A 17,943-nucleotide genomic window follows, 5' to 3' on the forward strand; every position below is an offset into this window, starting at 1 on the left:
CTGGGAACATTAGCAAGGGTTAATCTTGGGAAAATGTGGACAAAATGAAGCAAAAATTCAATCAGGAATGCTTTTCTCTCCCGTACTTCCTCATTCCAAGGATTGTGTCCTGGAGCAAAACATCAGCAGCTCCAAGGTGCGCCATGCTCCGATTGCCAGGCATCGCAGGATTTCTATGAATTTACACACTCTCCCTCTCTCAGAGCTTATATGCATTACTTGTAAACTGAAACAATTAAAATGCGGTATTCATCTTTACCCGAGGGTTACATCCTTACAGTTTCCACACAGGTGTTAGGTTGGCCAAACCTGAACCAGCCAACTTTGATATATGAGGAGTTTTTTGGCCAATATTTAGTCTGGGGAAATAATTTTAACATACACAATCCTTCATTCTCACGGCCAGTGCCAGTTGTTTCTGGAAGAGACTTTCCCTTCCACATTCAGACACAAGCATGCTCAGCCCGAGTGTGCATGTGTTTATGGGGGGTTCTGAAGAATAGCTGTCCAGTGAATGAGCATTTGTCCAACTACTGAAAGTCTATAGCCACCTTTAAAAATTCACTATGTGTCGAGTGAGCTTGTACTAGACTGACGTTTCTACAGCTCCAATACCAAACTAAATGCCATACTGAGTGTCCTCAATGACTGCGGTCACAATGAATACTTAGCCATCTAATAATGCATGCAGAGAAGGTGGCTATTGGTATGTAGAAGACTTGCTTTATTCTTAATTTTACTCCTCTTCATATCTCATTTCGGACACATGTTCAGCACCTGTGTCTGGAAAGTTCTTGGCAATTATGCTAAACATATAGTTACATAGTTATTAAGGTTGAAGGAAGACTAAGTCCATCTAGTTCAACCCATAGCCTAACCTAACATGCCCTAACATGTTGATCCAGGGGAAGGCAAAAAAAACCCATGTGGCAAAGAGTAACTCCACCATGGGGAAAAAAATTCCTTCCCGACTCCACATACGGCAATCAGACTAGTATATGCTTGGGTCCTCTTTAGCATGGTGTATGCCTGGTGTCCTTCCTTCAGCATATAACAGACCAGTATGTCATACCTACCTATATACCAGATATAATTGATCAATAATGGAGAGAAGATGGAAATAAGGATGCTTTCACATTGCGTTTAGTACATACATTGTGGCTTCATCAGGCATATGTCCGAACCAGCCAGCAAAACGGGATTTAGACATATGCGTCAATGGGGCTATAGGCTATAATGATGTCAGCCGAGCGTACATTTGCGAACGTCTACGGGAGGCAGACACTAAGACAGTAGACTGCATCTGGGTGTCCACCTCCAGTAGGGGTACATGAACGGAAAGGAAAAATGTCAGAGCACGTTCGTTCTGACGCCACCATTATAGTGTATGGCCCGGTTGGCGCATGTCTGAATCCCGTTCGGATGTATCCCTTGACAGGGTCACCGAGCGTGTACTAGACACAATGTGAAAGCACCTTAAGCCATGTCTTCCCTCCTGCAATCTGTACAGAAGCTGCTCTCATCTGATGTGGTAATGAGCCCACAAAGCAGAACACTGGGCAGTTGTGAACGCTGTGCCCATCATAACATTCTAGTCTGAGGAAGGCACTGGTTCAGTTCCGAAACACACAGCCCCTTACACACATCAGTGTTTCCAGTATGTATGGTGACAAGCTTTCACACGTACTGGAGACACTTCCACACACAAATCCATTAAATAATTACACCCGACGGTGGCGCATGTGGATCTGTGGACCCACTGCATCAGGCCTGCCCAGGTAGGGGCATAGCTCAGTAGCAACCTGGTGTTCACTGGAGCTCCTGATTGTGGAGACTAGGCTGCAGGTAGCCACCAGGTACCACTACTGGGCAGAACCCGTAACTGCAGCTGCTGACCCCAGGTGGTTTGGGCAAGGGCAATGTTCAGACACATTGTTCTAGGATACCGGAACAGGCACTGGCCGAACATGACCCAGGGACAATATTCAGGTACTGACAGCACTGGGACCAAGGGACTTAAGGAACAGGACTGGCCACACCGGGACTAAGGGACAACGTTCAGGCACTGGGAACACCTAGACCGTGGGACTTTGGGAACAGGATTGACCACTTCAGGACCAGGGGCCTTCAGATACAGGACTGGCCGCACCGGGACCAGGGGACCTCACAACTCACTAGTAGCACACTTTACTCACTAATGATTGAACTTGTTGCTTGGCGACTCCCTATGGGAGAGGGAGTTATTTATATAAGATGCCTCCCAGCTATTGGCTGGGAGCAATCTTGCAGGTGTACACATTATGCTAAATGCCTCTGAGCAACAGGCTAAGAGCAATTAGCAATATGCGCGCTGCCCCTTTAAGAGCATAGGAGCGAGCGCATGCGCACTAGGTGCGCCGCTGGGAGCTGCTGCACACAAAACCAGGAAGCATGCCAGGGACCGCACCGAGGGGTTGGGGCAGTGAGTGAGCCAGCGTCACTGCATAAAGGAGACGAGAAGGTGACACCATGCAGGGTGCTGTCAATAGCGCTACAATAGTCTATGTGGCTTTGCACATGTCCATGCGTTCACACGGACAGTGTTTCCGGGTGACCCACACATGGACACGTCTGTTTTTTTCTGGCAGCATGGGCGTTAATACATCCCCCACATGTGCACACGGATATCTCTGTGCCGTCCGCGTGACACGTACTGGAATAGAATGCAGAATAGAAATGACAGATGTTTAGATGTTAGATGTGCAGAGATAGATAGATAAATCGATAGATATACATAGAAAAATATCTGTGAGATATACAATACCGTGTCCCTGTCTAGTTTACTGTACTTGTACTAAGCTAATAGATAAATGAGTCTCATCTACTCATCTATTTGTCACAACCAGCCAAAGTAAATCAGACAGCTACGGGCTGATATCAGACTCAGAAGGTGACTAGTTATTGGGTCCTTCCCAACCTAAAAATTCCAGCTCACAGCCGCCCGAGTATTGGCACTTTATTAGTTGCACCAAGTCTGGAACTTTGCGCGGCTCTTCCCAATAGTCCTAGTGCGGTGGCAATCGGGGTAATGGTAGTTGGCGTTGAGGAAAGCTGTGATTTGTGAAATATCACAGCTGCCATCAAACCCTGGGGTTTCATAATGGAGAGGTGTATCAGAAACACCATTACTCACCTGGTAATAAAAAAATAAAAACACTTTATTTGAATAAAGACTTCCAACACTATTCCTTGTTCACCAATTTATAAAGAAAAAAATCCCATGCAGGTCCGCAGTAATGCACCAAATACGAAGCAGTCTAGAAACTGATACCTGAAAAAAACAAAAAAAACACAATAGACAGTCCATCGTTCACCAATTTATTACCTAAAATGTTCCCACGAAGCTCCGATGTAGTCCACATTCCTCAAATCTGGCTCCAGGAAATAGGAATAGCAAAGTGACTGCTATTCACAGACGCCAGGTACTGATTATAACGCTCATCAGAGCCGCCAAGTGTCGCTGCACAAAAGGTAGACCCAGCAACGATGATGATAGTTGTCGTCACTACCCGGCGAATGTCAACAGCAGTCACTTTACTGCTATTACATCACAGTTTTGTGAGAACATTTTGGGTAATTAACTGGTGAACGAGGAACTGTCTATTGTGTTTATTTCTGTCTATTTATGTTCTTCAGGTATCCATGTCTGGACTACTTCGCATTCGGTTAATTACTGCAGACTTGTATGAGAATTTTTAATTAATTGACTAAATTAAAAATTAATTAAATTACTAACCCCAGCGGTTAAGGCCAGCTGTGATTTTTAACAAATCACAGCTGTCATCAATCCCAACTACCATTACTCCAATTACCACAGCACCAGGGCAGTTGGGAAGAGCAGGGCAAAGTGCCAGAATCAGAGCATCTAAAGTAATGTGCCACTTCTGGGGCGGCTGTGATCTGGTATTTTTAGGCTGGGAAGGGCCCAATAACCAGGGACCTTCCCAGCCTGATAATATCAGCCCACAGCTGTCTGCTTTACTTTGGCTGTTATGAAAAGTAGGGTGAAGAACCCCACGTTGTTTTTATCATTTATTTGCTAAATACAATTACAGTAAACGCCACACGCACGGCACTAATAATAAAACTCATGGGATAGCTTTCTTTCTATACCATATATGTCTATCTTTGCAAAGCTAACTCCTAAACATCTGTCATTTTTATTCTGCATTCTATTCCAGTAAGCATCACACGGATGGTGCACATGGACGCCACACAAGTAAACAGATAGTTTTGAGTATTTGTCATATAAAAAAACCTCATAGGGCACTGAGCTAATGCAAATATATTGCTGGGTAGGAAAGACTATAATAAGAGTTGTCACAGGCCAGGACAGAATTATATCAAGTCACATAATAAGCAATAAACATCATAAAAAGTGATCAAGTCATAGAGTATTCGGCTAATATGATGTGAACATAAAACATTGGGCGTCCTGATAAGGGGCGAGGGGGGCGTTGAAGTGGTACAGAGGCTGATGGCTGGCGGCATCTCTAAAGCTCTACAACTAAAAGGCTACATAAAAACAACATCGAGGCAAACAAAGAACAATAAACATGTACTGTCTGTATCCGTTAACGTACATGCAATAACCCTGGATGTACAGCATTGATATGCCCAGCAAGGTACCATACAATTTATGGGCATTATTCCTGTAACCAAACAGGAGTTCAGTAGCTCATTTATCAGAAATAAAGGGATATTTATAACTCCAAAAGTCCACCAAAACCCCAAAGGGGCTGCAAGTGATATCTCCTAAATATTAATTGGAGCAAAATAATAGTCATGTTACTGAAAATATTTATTTCCAAATCTTGCAAAAGAAGAAGTCTGTATATTGTTAACACGGAGAATCGGCTTTAGTAATTAGGGAGAAATACAGTGTCGTACAATACACAAGAATAATAAACAGAATCTTACCCCATTCCGTGCCATCACCCGCACTCCTAGATTCGCCACCATCGGTATCATCGGACACTAAGAAGTCAAACTCCTTTAGAGCCTCTTCTGTATCCCTGTCTTCATTAGGGTCAGGTATAACACGTCTTCTCACAATCTTCACACAATACGAAAACAATAAAATTATTAGCATTAAAGTAGGCCACTATTTTCTGCTCAAAGTAAAAAAACATTTGCCTACATTTTTGTCACGTGGGCAAACTGCTAAATCCAGAGTACCTAGGGACCAAATGAAGCCTACAATGCTATTGTGTGCGATTGCCAACCATTCCTGGCACCCTCATATTTGGGAATCCTCTCTGGAATACTTGAAAAGGGTCTCTTTCCAATATAATTTATAAGGGGTGCTAAATGCTCGGCTCTTTGCGCACACTACAAGGGAGATAACAGTGCTCATTCAACTATCTTAAGGAGTACGGCCCCTTGGAGCGGTATAATCTAACATTGTGGCTCTTGGACCAAAAAAAGGTTGTGCACCCTTGTGCTAAATTATTCTGATAACTGCACAACTGCCCCTGTCATCAAACCTACATCTCTCTAGTAAAACCTGAAACATTTCTAGAGCTTTCTATACAGATTTTTTTACGGATGGACCTAAACACACTCATTTTTGACCCATGCCTACACATCTTGCAAAAACAAAAAAAAAGTGTGAACCCCTGAAATCAAAGGGTTAAGTCCTACAGAGAACACCACACAATAAATAGTTCCACTGTACAGTGTATTCAGCAGCAGATGAAGGAGGTGAATAAGATCAGAAGGTGGTGACAATAGCTATAGATGAATGACCTACAAGCTGCCTGGGTGTGGGGGAGAATACCATACGCTATCTGACATCAGGGATTGCCTTGCTCTGGATAAGCATGGCTATAAACTAGATATAGCTTGAGGGTTATGACCACTAATTCACAAGTAGCTTCTTTGTCAACTACTTTCTAAAACCAGGAGGTGAAAAGAAACTATACCACAGCAATTCAAGGGTTATTACCAACCTATCAATAGCATAGGTGATAACTTGCTGATGGGTGGGGATGCTACTGCTGGAAGCCCCACAGATCCAGAGGACGGAGCAGTGGCCGGTCATGTGCATCAGTGCTCTATGGGAATGGCAGAAAACCTGACTGCTGTATTTCACAGCAGCCCCACAAAAACAAAGAAACTGAGGTGTGCATGTCTGTCCAGAGCCCCATAGACAATTGATCAATGTTTAATCCTTAAGTGTAGCAAAAATTGAGCATGCACCCTGCTGTTTGGCTCAACGTCTGAGTTACAGACAAAAACAGCACAAATAGAGATTGATAGTTAGCCGTAATACACACTGTACAGAGCGGCAGGGCGCATGTGTACCCACAGCTCCATTCACGCTCAGCACTGGTGGTAAATTGGAGCGGAGGAAGGAGTTTGGGGAGCCACCTAAAGAGATTTGTCACTTCTCCTGAGGCATGCTTAGGATAATTCCCACAGAACCCTTTTATATCAGAGCATGTTGTTAATGACACAATAAAAGAAAATAAATCTAGTTAGTAGAAGAAAACCTAGCACTTAGCCTTCTCGCAGCTGTTTGTAGCTCAAATATGGAATTGCTGCTTCCACGTTTGTTCTTGCAAGGGAGTAAACGCTTCGGTCTTAGGGACTTACAACATTAACTCCTGTAATACCAATTGCTGCTGCTCTCCTTTACTATAGATCTGATAATCACTGGCCACACTAAACAAAATAAGAAGTAGAAGGGTGGTCTGCCTGGGAGAAGCCCCGTCCACGTCTACCCTTGAGGCACGTTTAGCCAGCATGGCCACTTGCTTGAGGCTTCACTGATTGGGTGCATTCCCACAAAACAGACTTGGTTTCTGAAAGTTCTGCAAACGAAAATCCGTTACATTCACCTGACGAGTTAATTCTGGTACTGTTTCTGGGTAACAGAGAGTTTCAGAACTTTAATAAATAAAACCAGCACCATCATGAAGCTTCATGTATTTTCTGCACATTTGCCCATTAGAACCTTGTTTGGGAAGATTTACCGTTGCAGCATCTATAATGGTCTTGTCTCTGCCATCATTGTCATCGTCGTCCTCTTCGTCACTGAACTCTGCAGCAGCATTTTCCAGAAATTTGAACGTTTCAAGAACAGAGGCGGAATCGGTCATATCTGGCTTCCTATTGTCAAATGAAGAAAACAAACCATCCATTTACACTGATAAATGATCAGTACCAGACATAAGCGGCAGGAAGAAAAAACTACTTTTAGGCCGGCCTCACACTCAGCGTATGTAAGCACGGTCCGTTTTTTACGGCCGTAATACGCAGAAAAGTCCCCAAAATAGTGATCCGTATGTCATCCGTAGGCAGGGTGTTTCAGCGTATTTTGCGCATGGCATCCGTATGGCATCCGTACTGCAATATTTTCCCGCAGGCTTGCAAAACCAACATCTAATGGATTTATGTGCTCAAATGTTCGTTAAAACACACATATACATACATACTGTATATGTCATTGAGACACATGTATATATATTCTGTATTTATATTTAATTCAGCGCGATATATGTGAAAAGCCGGTAATTCAATTGCTGGCTTTTCATTTCTCCTTCACAAACCCGACAGGATATGAGACATGGTTTACATACAGTAAACCATCTCATATCCCTTTTTTTTGCATATTCCACACTACTGTTAGTAGTGTGTATGTGCAAAATTTGGGCGCTGTAGCTTCTAAAATAAAGGGTTAAATCGCGGAAAAAATTGGCGTGGGCTCCCGTGCAATTTTCTCCGCCAGAGTGGTAAAGCCAGTGATTGAGGGCAGATATTAATAGCCTAGAGAGGCGCCCTCTGCTGGATGTCCTCATATGAACTCGAGCGTGGGAACTTTTCCAAGGCTCCAGTTCATGAGGACATCCAGCAGAGGTTGCATCACCGCAACTCAAGGTAACTACAGATCACCCAGCTTTCCTTTCAGTACCCGGGGTTTACAGGCACGAGCGAGTGCATTAGCACAGCTCCTGGCTGTAAAATGATTTAACCCCTTCAGATGGATTTACATCGTGGGACATAACGACGGAAGGTATGGAATATTGTTGTTTGTTTTTTTTTACTTTGTTTCAGGACGATAGTCTTCAGGTGGATTAAGAGTCTAATAAAATATTACAACAACATGTGTCTATTTCATTAAAATACTTTGTAATCATGTGTGTGTTTTATTAACCATTTACTACTTTTGGATTAATAATGGATAGGTGTCATAATTGACACATGGGAATGGGAAGAGAGTGGCCAAGTGCCAGAATAGGCGCATCTTCCAGATGTACCTTTTCTGGGGTGGCTGGGGGCAGATGTTTGTAGCCAGGGGGGGGGCAATAACCATGGACCCTCTCTAGGCTATTAATATCTGCCCTCAGTCACTGGCTTTACCACTCTGGCGGAGAAAATTGCGCGGGAGCCCATGCCAATTTTTTCTGCAATTTAACCCAATTTTGCACATACACACTACTAACATTAGTAGTGTGGAATATGCAAAAAAAAAAAAAGGGATATGAGATGGTTTACTGTATGTAAACCATGTCTCATATCCTGTCGGGTTTGGGAAGGAGAAATGAAAAGCCGGCAATTGAATTACCGGCTTTTCTCTCTAACACCGGTGCGTATTTCTCGCAGGTCACACTGCTGGTCCGTGTGTAATCCGTATTTTTCTCGCCCCCATAGACTTTCATTGGCGATTTTTTTTTGCGCAATACGGTGACAAACGCAGCATGCTGCGATTTTGTACGGCCGTGCAAGACCGTATAATACGGATCAGTAAAATACGGCTGATAGGAGCTGGGACATCATTGGGGAGTCATTGGGCCGTGTGTTATGCGTATTTTACGGACGTAGTTTATGCGCTCATACGTCCGTAAAACTCGCTAGTGTGAGGCCGGCCTTACCGTTAACACTGCTACATTGGCCTTTTCTTGCAACATGTGGCAAACACTATTTAGAGATTAAAATATATAGCGGTGGGCGCAAAAAATGGCTATTTTTAGGAGAAAGATGCAGCTGCAAGACAGGACAAAAACCACAAATTTGTCAAGAAATAAATATCTAAAATACTGCGTTGTTTGCGCTATGCATATAATCTCCACCCCATGAAAACAAAGTTAACCATATTTAATAGAAATACCATAAAACAAATAGCAAAAAATCCACCCTCATAGAGCTCAATTAGCACATTAGTACAATATGTATACATATAAAAAGTCGTCCAAATTCTGAGAATGTGAGCCAAATAGTCCAAGTACCGCACAGTTTTTAACAGTTTGATTAAATAAAGTGCATAGCGCTAGCGGTTACCTTATTAATAGGCGATAACATCAGTCTCAAAATGGAAATGCGGTTCCGAATGATGTCCAGATGAAGTCCGAGGTAAAAAAGGAAGGCGACATACACCCCCAGGCGTCCTTACTAGTGGTGCGCGACAAGAACCGGTGCACGATCAAGACCTATGTTACTGCAGACGCCGAGCAGGACCTTGCGTGACGTAGGCTGTCACGTGACCATCCAAAGTAAGGAGCGCTGTAAGGACCAGTTCCTACGCGTTTCAAAGATCACGGTCTTCTTCGTCAGGACTTTTTATATGTATACATATTGTACTAATGTACTAATTGAGCTCTATGAGGGTGGATTTTTGCTATTTGTTTTATGGTATCACTATTTAGAGATTATTTAGGATCATTGTTTTGGGAGCAATGAAATAGCGAAACAAGAACCTTAGAGAATTCTGTCAAATGAGAAGTAACAGACCCAAAAAGGCAGATGTCATTCAAACAGCCTACACAAAACCAATTGCTTCCATCCCACATTCTTCTAGGCAATTCAGCTGCATTAAATGAAATGTTATATCAACAGCTATGAACGCTCACACTACACTAAAGACCGTATCATGTCGGGGCCGCTGATGGCGCCAATGGCTCTGATCAGGCAAACTGTCCAAAATCTGATTCTTTGGCTTCCATTTGACGGCTTCTTCATCTGGACAATAGTACGGAGTAAGAAAGTTTATGATGTAACCATTTTAATTTTATTTTAAAAAATCAACAGTAAATATGAAAAGAAGCAACTTTATAATATATTTTATCAGAGAAATCTGATTCTTTTTCCGCCAGGACTGATCATTCACTCTAAACTCACGGATAAAATCTGTATTCAGCTAATACAAATTTTAACATTACTGAGATGATAATGTAAAGTGCTATGGAATTAAAGGTGCTATATAAATGAGTAAAATAATGACATATTATAAAATTGCTTATTTTCAGGTTTACTAATGATTTTTTAAATAAAAATTCAACCTATAGCTCCTGTTTAAATCAAGTTTTCCTGGGATTCAGAAAGTAGTCCCAGACAATGTCATGAACAGTGACACAGATGTGATGTGAATACGGCCACGAGCTAAATTATGAAAAGTGAGGGGAAAAAACCTAAACGGCAGAAGGACAGCTCAGTGGTCAGCATGTTGCCTTGCAGCGCTGGGGCCATGGGATCCAATCCCACAACATCTATAAGGCTATGTGCACACGCTGCGGATATTGCTGCAGTGGATTTTGCTGCGGATCTGCAGCAGTTTTCCATGAGTTCACAGTACCATGTAAACCTATGGAAAACAAAATCCGCAGTGGACATGCTGCGGGAAAAAACGTGCGGAAACGCAGCGGTTTACATTCCGCAGCATGTCAATTGTTTGTGCGGATTCTGCAGCGGTTTACACCTGCTCCATAATAGGAATCCGCAGGTGTAAAACAGCAGGTGGAATCCACGGAAAAACCGAGGTAAAACCGAGGTAAACCGGCACTGCGGATTTACCAAAATCATTGCGGAAAAATCCGCACACCATTCAGCCACGTGTGCACATAGCCTAAGAGGATTGTATAGGTTTCCTCCCACACTCCAAAGCCATACAGATGGGGAATTTATGTTGTGAGCCCCAATGGTGACAGTGAAGATAATGTCTGTAAAGCGCTATATGAGCAAGCATAATAAATTGACCAGCCAGGGTGCAGAAAATCCCACAAGTATATCATCAGTGGATTCTTATTTCAATAAGGGGCTGTTCAGTAACACCTGTGTCCCTCTCGGGAATATTCAGCACTCAGCATCCACCCCTTCTCCATGTGAGTATTCAGCATCAGCCTTCAGGCAGTGAGATACTGGTACATGACGTCTGTCTGCACAATCCCCCATATACACTGTGCCGATGCCTGTAGTTAGTGTAGCAGGTGTCTTATACTAGCGCTTCCCCTACACTGCAGCCACAATGACACTGGTCACCAATACTGCCGAGATCTCAGCAGCCGCTAATCTGCCTCTGTGATTCTCTCTGGGAAAGGATTTCATGGCTGTAACTGGCTATTCAGCCTCAACATCACATGCAAAAAAGGACTATCACACCAGACAGACACTGACAAAATGGTTAAATAAAATTTTAATTTAATAAAACATCTTTGGAGCCATACATATCCATAGTCCTGCTGCTTTTACACAGCCTTCATCACGCACTTAAAGGGAATCTTACATGTTCAGAAATGCTATTTACACGCATATATAAGAGTGATCTGCAGGTTAGCAGCGCTTAAACCTTGTATAGACGACTTACTGAAGCAGCAGCTACTGGGAGAAAATGGATATTTATTCTCCCTGCAGCAGCTCGCTTCCAGTCATTGGTGAAGTGCAGGGAGAGGCTAGAAACTGCTCACTATACAATGAGCATGCTCGTAATCACTCCCTGCCGCGAATGTGTGCAGCTCCAGCTGTCAAAGTGCCGGTGAGGGATTACAGCCGCGCTCACAGTATACGCTCCCCGCAGCACCCAGATAACTGGAAGCAAGTGACTGCAGGGATAGTATAACGTTTGCCTGTAGATTTACCCAATATCTGCAGGTAAATAGCATTTCTGTATGCGAGAGGTTCCCTTTAAACACATCTTCAACAAAAGAGGTTAAGACACGTATGAGGCACGGTAGAAATATTGCCATAAAAAGATACCAATTAGACAATTTACTATAATCATCAATCCAAAACACCTACAATCTAAATTAAATTAGTGTAATCCCCTAACAATACTTTAATCTGTTGAACCGTGCACAAGTCAAAAGCGGATTTCAGCTTTCAGTGCAATTAGAGGAACATAAGAGGATAATCATGTGGACTAACTAGTTTGTCCGAGAAGCCAAGCAACGTGTAGCCCATTTAACAGTTTATAGGTGGAGTGCTACACTATGTAGGCCAGAGGACCCAAGCCTTCTCCTCGGGGTGATGCAGGCATTCGGATGTGTGTGTTCACCAGCCACACTGACCTTTACAAGTACTTTTAAAGGGATATTTACAGGTTTTAAAATATGTAACCTATCAAGTACAAGCCATAAATGTGCAATCATAGTGGTCAAATCCCTGGAATCCACATTATCTGCAGAGCATATACAGCTACAGGCTTTACATAGTGTACTTTATAATTACACAACTGGGAAAGCAATGCAGTTAATGTACAACAGACACTTTTATTCGAAGTCTACAAACTATTGCAAGAATGATAAATGAAACTGGCCAGTGAGCAAGAATGTGAGTGATGCAGTTCTTATCCTGGTGTCAAGAAAAGATACAGTTTAGTGTGTCATTTATCCATCAATAGCATTGCATCCTGATATAAGGTACATCTAACAACTGGGCCTGAAAGCCAAATATGGCGGCTGAGCTAGTGTTGGCCCACTACCATAGCTCCAGTGGTGAATATGTAGGTTAGCAAGTACTGAGAAATCCAAACACATCGTTTTAAAAATGTATAGATATCCAGAAGTTAGAGTCAGTACAAAGACAGGGAACTAGATTATTACCAGGGATGGAAGGCCTCTCCTACAATGAGAGGTTGGAAAAGATAAGGTTGTTTAACTAAGAAAAATCACACCTGATTGAGATATAATTTATACAAAAACCTGTATCGTCAATACAAAAGGACTGGCAGATTACCCATTTCTTACAAAAATGTAGGGGGCACTCGTGTGGAAGAAAGGAGATCCCAGCATCTTAATAGGAAAGGGTTCTTTACAGTTAGAGCAGTCAGACTGTGAAATGCCGACCACAAGAGGTAGTAATGGCAGACACTATAGCAGCATTTAAAAAAGGGCTGGAGGCTTTTCTCACAGCAAATGGCACTGTGGGTTATAAATAATGTAGCCACAGAGAATGTATAACTGGTGGAGAAAGGTTCAACTTGATGGATCCTTGTCTTTTTCAACCCATACAACTATGTATGATGTTCAGTGGAAAAGAATGAACAGTATTAGCCACAACTCAGGCACAAGTTGTTGGAAAGTCCGATAGCTCGCCACTATCTACATCCCTCTGTAGTTAATTAGCTTATACAATAGAAATAAAATAGTCACCAACACCGTAGTGTTTATTTCTGTATGGCCACTACTATAATTACTACTAGTGCTACTACAGATGACTTTGCCCAAGAACAGAAAACAGGCATTTGGAAAATAGCATTCGATAAAACTGTAACCTACCCGATGACCAGAGGATTGGGTAATTCAGTCTCTGTGCCATTTACCATGGAGTCCTGATTTGTGTCCGTGAGCCGATCTGAAGAGTCAGCAGAAATCCCTAACAATGCACGCACCCGCTTTGACTTCACTTCTAATATGGTGTCTGTGTAGCCGACCTCTTGCAGATACCTAGGGGAAAAGTGGCAGCATTAATAAGATCATCAGTATAAATCTCAGAAACACAACTGACATCTCTCCAACACACCGAAGCATTTATATAATGGCACACAGTGGATAATAAATCTGCTACCAGCTGCAAGGATTGTCTCTACCAGCCTCTACAGTCACTGGTACAATGCGCTATTCATTACAAAGGAGAAATAGGATGGATGCACAAACCGTGTCAGCAGCAGAAAAAAAGTGTGTGTATATACACACACAAATCGTGTAGAGATAAATGTATATATTCTATATATACATACCCACATTTATAATATCACCCTCATCCTATGATTTGTAATATGGCGGGTCACTTACTGTCTTAGTAACTGTCGGCTCTGTTTCCATATAAACTGACTGTTCTGTGGTTGAGGCTGGACGTCTGTCTCATTTGTTTCATCTAACGGGAACAGAAAATGAATTATGAAGGTGGACAGCAGAAAACTCTGCTACCATACACAAACAATGACGAAAATAAACATCTATTTCAGTTGAGATTACAAGTAGTTGGTTATTTAGATTGTTTGGATCAGAAGAGGAGCAGGACACCACAAAATAGTGGAACTCCCGGATCTCGGACAGGACAGATCTGTGCGTGACAAACCTTATTGACTACAATGGGGTGGGATTTTCATCAAGGGCCCCGTTTCTTAAAGAGGAAAACAAAGCACAGAGGCACCTAAAGGAGCCCACCATAACAGATGAGAAAAGACCCCAACACTTATTATTTAATAATGCACAAGAGACTTGTCAAACTGGCTGTATTAATCTGTATTTTTATCATCTATCGTACACAACATTTTAAATTATAAGAACAAATGGACCAAGAGAATACAAAAACTCATCTATACTAACCCACTGCAGGGGCGCCTTTCCAGTGATGTCGGCACTACTCTTCCTGGCGAGCCACGTATCATTGTTGTTTCACGTGACCACCGCAGCATATTATTGGCCACTGATGAAATAGTAAAGCCTGCAGCCAATATTTGGTTGATGATTGGCTGCATCGGTCAAGCAACACAAGAATGCCAAGTGGCCTTTCAGGATTGGCAGCATGGACAGCACTGTAGTGCAATATTTTCTATGGGGCCCTGAAGCGATTAGACATGGACTCAGGACTTGTTCAACTGCTGCAGAACCTCTTTTTGAACAGGAAAATGGTACTTGTCTGACTCATTGATTTGCAGCAGTTAGGATACATAGCTAGTACACATTACTTTAAGTGAGTGCTTCTCAAACTCCGTTCTCACACCCCCCCAAAAAATCATGTTTTGAGGATCTCCTCAGTGTTGCACATGTGAGAACCTGTGGCAGTTTCTGATGCCTTAATAATAATTCCATCATCTGTGCAATACTAAGGAAATCCTGAAGACATGACACGCTGGGGCTGGGAGGACTGGAGTTTGGGAAACAGTGCTCGATCAGATGACAAATCAATAAATAAAGGGAGCACTACTGACATTCAAAGTTTGTCTGACACAGAACTTCCTGCAAGAGGAATCTTCCCGCCTCTGCAGAAAGAGATAAGCAGTGTCACTGTCACTCCCATATTATACATTCCACACTAAAACCTTATTATAGCCTTATGTTGTACCCATAATCCTATATTATGGGAATAAAATACTAAACCGCACCAAGAGAAAGAAAAACATTGAACAGCATATTTCAGCTGTGTTCGGCATCTTACCAGAATCATAATTTGGTGGCTTCATGTCTCCCTGATTTAACTCCGTGCCATATTTCAGCTTGTGATATTTCGATCTAGAGGTAAAGAAGAGGAGAATGAGATATTTTTGGCCCATACAACGCACACAAGCATCCTGATACACTCCTCATTACGGAGCAGTCTGGAAAGGACGCCATTGTCCCCGCGGGCATGTTACTGCTCTGCTGCCAACAATCGCCATTGTCAGCTAAGAAGTCTTATCTGTTAATACAGCCGGCAGCAGATCATCCCCACATGGGAACAGCTCAAGTGGTTTTTTCATTATTTACCTCATTTTTGGAAAATAGAGAAATCAACATGTCAGAACTGATGAGTGAAGGCAGAGGTGACATCAGAAGCTTTGCTAAGGAAAGGATTGTACTCCATTGTAACAGCGACCCTGGCCTAAGCATCTATGTTGGAAAGAGCTTACAAGTGCTCCACACGTTTGGACACACGTGCTACACTGCAGTGGTGGTCAGTAACCCAGGCAACGAGCTACACATTAAAAATCAGTTATTGAAAAAACAAGGGGTTTTGTTAACAAGTAAATTCCATTAACAAAAAAAAAATGCTATTTTACCCATATAAGAACATGCGAATAACCTAATGAAATGGGGTCAGAAGTATTAGGCTACAGGTGGATATTACCAGGTACTGAGCTCTCTGCGTTCACAACAAACTTGACTGATGAAAGTTAAGGTGTTAGTTTGCTTAAAGGAGTTTTCCCACAAACAATATTCCAATAGATCTTGGAATTACAACAATTTCCACAATTGGATGTGTTTAAATAAAATGTTCCTGTGCCGAGATAATCTTATAAATGTGCCCCTGCTGTGTACTGTGTAATGGCTGTGTCTGACCGTACAGGGACATGGTCTGATCACACCACAGGTCCTGGGAAGAGATGGGGTGGGTGGGGGGGGGTAACAAATGTTGTAATTTCTACACCTGAAACAATGGTCCGTGTGGAAAACAGTCCATGTACAATAGTACAGGACAAGACGTGCACTCTCGCTAGTGTTGGTGCAGACTGAACATGGAGGGATACTCCAGAATATAGTCCTATGTAACAGTCGCACTCAATAAGGAGAGTTCTTCTGAATTGTGTTAGTCAAAAAACGTGGTTTCTTTATTGTGAACAAACACCAAAATAAAGGTATCACCGCAGTGTTTCAAGGTAACGTTTCGACCCACAGGGTCTTTCTCAAACCTTACTTTAAATAGTAGATACCGAGCAGAGGGCACATATCCCTGGAGAGGTGCAGGAGTCCCGTTAGGGGCTGTAGCTAGAGAGTGACTGGCGTCTGCGGTGGTGGTGTGTGTGGTGACACACACCACCACCGCAGACGCCAGTCACTCTCTAGCTACAGCCCCTAACGGGACTCCTGCACCTCTCCAGGGATATGTGCCCTCTGCTCGGTATCTACTATTTAAAGTAAGGTTTGAGAAAGACCCTGTGGGTCGAAACGTTACCTTGAAACACTGCGGTGATACCTTTATTTTGGTGTTTGTTCACAATAAAGAAACCACGTTTTTTGACTAACACAATTCAGAAGAACTCTCCTTATTGAGTGCGACTGTTGTTACATAGAAGTCCATGTACAATAGCACATAGGCCAACATTGATTCCGGTGCGGTCCACTGTGCATAGAGACAGCAGTGAGTAGCCTTGTGTGACTTTAGCCTAAGTGGGGTTTTCAGCCAAATTTTACTATGGCTAAAACTAGAAAACAAAAAGGTAACCTTTTCCTTAGTAATTTGGGGTCACGTTTGGGCTGCTAGATTACTGACCATTTTGTAGATTTTCATGTTTATCACCAGACTGCAGTAGCATGAAACATCATATAAAAATGATGCGTGAATATACACACGTAAATACACTACCGTTCAAAAGTTTAGGGTCACTTAGAAATTTTTTTACTTTTGAAAGAAAAGCAGTTTTTTCCAATGAAGCTAACATTAAAGGGAACCTGTCACCCCCCCCGGGCCTATTAAGGTAAAAGAGCCACCTTCAGCAGCACTAAGGCTGCATTCTGTGAAGTTGGCTCTTAAGTTGTTGATCCCTAATAACGCTGAAATATTCACTTTTATAAATTGTGCGCCATACCTGTATGGAGTCCGGGGGGTACGTTTTCTCCCCTTGACTCAACTGCCTCACAGCCATCCATCATCCCACCGGGCGCCGCTGCCTCTGTCTTGTGCCGTCACCGGCGCCTGCACTCTGCAATTATCTCTCGGGCATGCGCAGTGCGCGCTGTCCTGGAAATCACATCAGCTGATGTACTGATATCGCGCCTGCGTGTAGCGGAGGCCCAAGATCCCGCCCCGCAGTGTTTTATGATGTATTCACACTGTGGGGCTAGGAATCTGGTGCTGTGCGCAGGCGTGATCTACTTAATCACTTGATGTAAGTTCCAGGGCAGCACGCACGGCGCATGCCCAAGAAATAATTGCAGAGCGCAGGCGCCGGTGATGGCACAAGACAGAGAGGAGGCGGCGCCTGATGGG

The 17,943-nt window shown here is 42.9% G+C and overlaps 1 protein-coding gene across 3 annotated transcripts in view; it reads right to left on the reverse strand.

Moving 5' to 3' along the window:
* Positions 1-17,943, reverse strand: part of STRN (striatin) — a 176,533-nt gene that overhangs the window by 78,396 nt on the left and 80,194 nt on the right. For all 3 annotated transcript variants that reach the window (XM_077283060.1, XM_077283059.1, XM_077283058.1), the window contains exons 3-7: positions 15,415-15,488; positions 14,046-14,127; positions 13,530-13,697; positions 7,017-7,152; positions 4,960-5,095 (exon numbers count right to left, since the gene is read on the reverse strand). In XM_077283060.1, coding sequence (XP_077139175.1) covers positions 4,960-5,095; positions 7,017-7,152; positions 13,530-13,697; positions 14,046-14,127; positions 15,415-15,488 — 596 coding nt within the window. The remainder of the gene's footprint in view (positions 1-4,959; positions 5,096-7,016; positions 7,153-13,529; positions 13,698-14,045; positions 14,128-15,414; positions 15,489-17,943) is intronic.

This window comes from Ranitomeya variabilis, chromosome 2 (genome assembly GCF_051348905.1).
Source record: "Ranitomeya variabilis isolate aRanVar5 chromosome 2, aRanVar5.hap1, whole genome shotgun sequence".
Taxonomy (NCBI): Eukaryota; Metazoa; Chordata; class Amphibia; order Anura; family Dendrobatidae; genus Ranitomeya; species Ranitomeya variabilis.